Below are 1526 nucleotides of genomic sequence, written 5' to 3'. Positions count from 1 at the left end.
CTGTTTATCAGTTATAGAGTCTTAAATTTAATGCATTTTTTGTCCATAGCTGCTTACAGTAATCCTTCACCAACCTCGGCAATTTAAATCTGAGCACTTTGGAGATATCCAGTAAAAAAAAAAAAAAAAAAGTCACTTGTAAAATAAAAATGTTATATAAATAATTAGGGGCAAAAAAAAATGTACTAATTTAGTCTCTCAATTTAACATCATGATTACTGCATTTTCCTATTTTCAGATGATCGAGAAAAGCCAAACACATATAACTGAGATCATTCTTCTTGGCTTCCAGAGTCTAAACTACTGGAAATTTATTTTGTTTATTTCCCTTTTTACAGTTTATTGTGTGACCATATGTGGGAACCTCCTTATCATCACTTTAGTGTCCTTCTGTAAGAACCTCCATTCCCCCATGTACATATTTCTTGTACAACTCTCTTTATGTGATATTCTACTGACCACAGACATCATCCCAAACACACTTATTGGTGTATTAGGTAATGGGACAGTTATATCTTTTTCTGGTTGTATATCTCAGTGGTACATATTTGGTGGCTCTGAAGCATCAGAATGCCTCATATTAACAGTGATGTCCTATGACAGGTACCTAGCCATCTGTAACCCCCTCCGATATTCTTCCATTATGAACATGAGATTGCTTGTGAAATTATCTACTCTTTGCTGGACGCTGGGGTTTTCTATTACCTTGGTGACAACTCTAAGCATTGCTACTTTAGACTTTTGTGGACCACACATCATCGATCATTTCTTTTGTGATTTAGCTCCTATTCTGCATCTGTCTTGTTCAGAAACATCTCAAGTTAAAATGGAAGTGGCCTTGTTGAGTATTTTTGTAATTGTTTTGCCTTTGGGTTTAACTGGAGCATCATATGGATGTATTGTTCAAACTATCCTAAGAATGTCTTCCAATGTTCACAGACGGAAAGCCTTCTCAACTTGCAGTTCTCATCTAACTGTGGTCTGCATATTTTATGGGACATTAATTGTTATTTATATGTTGCCAACAGAAGGATTGTCTTTGTCTGTTAGCAAATCTCTTGCTCTTCTATATACTGTGGTAACTCCGATGATGAATCCCATTATATACAGCTTAAGGAATAAAGATGTCAAAGATTCTATAAATATATGTGGAAAGCTTACATAGCACCCCACGAATAAGACTTGCAACTTGCAATACTCCACACCGAATAATTTCACCCATAGGTAACGTCCACTCTTATGCCCCGTACACACGGTCGGATTTTCCAACGGAAAATGTGTAATAGGACCTTGTTGTCGGAAATTCCGACCGTGTGTAGGCTCCATCACACATTTTCCATCGGATTTTCCGACACACAAAGTTTGAGAGCAGGATATAAAATTTTCCGACAACAAAATCTGTTGTCGGAAATTCCGATCGTGTGTACACAAATCCGACGGACAAAGTGCCATGCATGCTCAGAATAAATAAAGAGATGAAAGCTATTGGCCACTGCCCCATTTATAGTCCCGATGTACGTGTTTTA

General features: G+C 37.1%; 1 protein-coding gene across 1 annotated transcript; it reads left to right on the top strand.

Moving 5' to 3' along the window:
- The first annotated feature begins 238 nt into the window (after positions 1 to 238).
- On the top strand, positions 239 to 1165 carry LOC141134289 (olfactory receptor 11L1-like). The gene has a single exon (XM_073623865.1). The coding sequence runs from the start codon at positions 239 to 241 to the stop codon at positions 1163 to 1165; it is 927 nt and encodes a 308-aa protein (XP_073479966.1).
- Positions 1166 to 1526: the final 361 nt, after the last annotated feature.

Source organism: Aquarana catesbeiana, linkage group LG03 (genome assembly GCF_042186555.1).
Source record: "Aquarana catesbeiana isolate 2022-GZ linkage group LG03, ASM4218655v1, whole genome shotgun sequence".
Lineage (NCBI taxonomy): Eukaryota > Metazoa > Chordata > Amphibia > Anura > Ranidae > Aquarana > Aquarana catesbeiana.
This window is presented reverse-complemented; position numbering and strand designations above follow the sequence as displayed.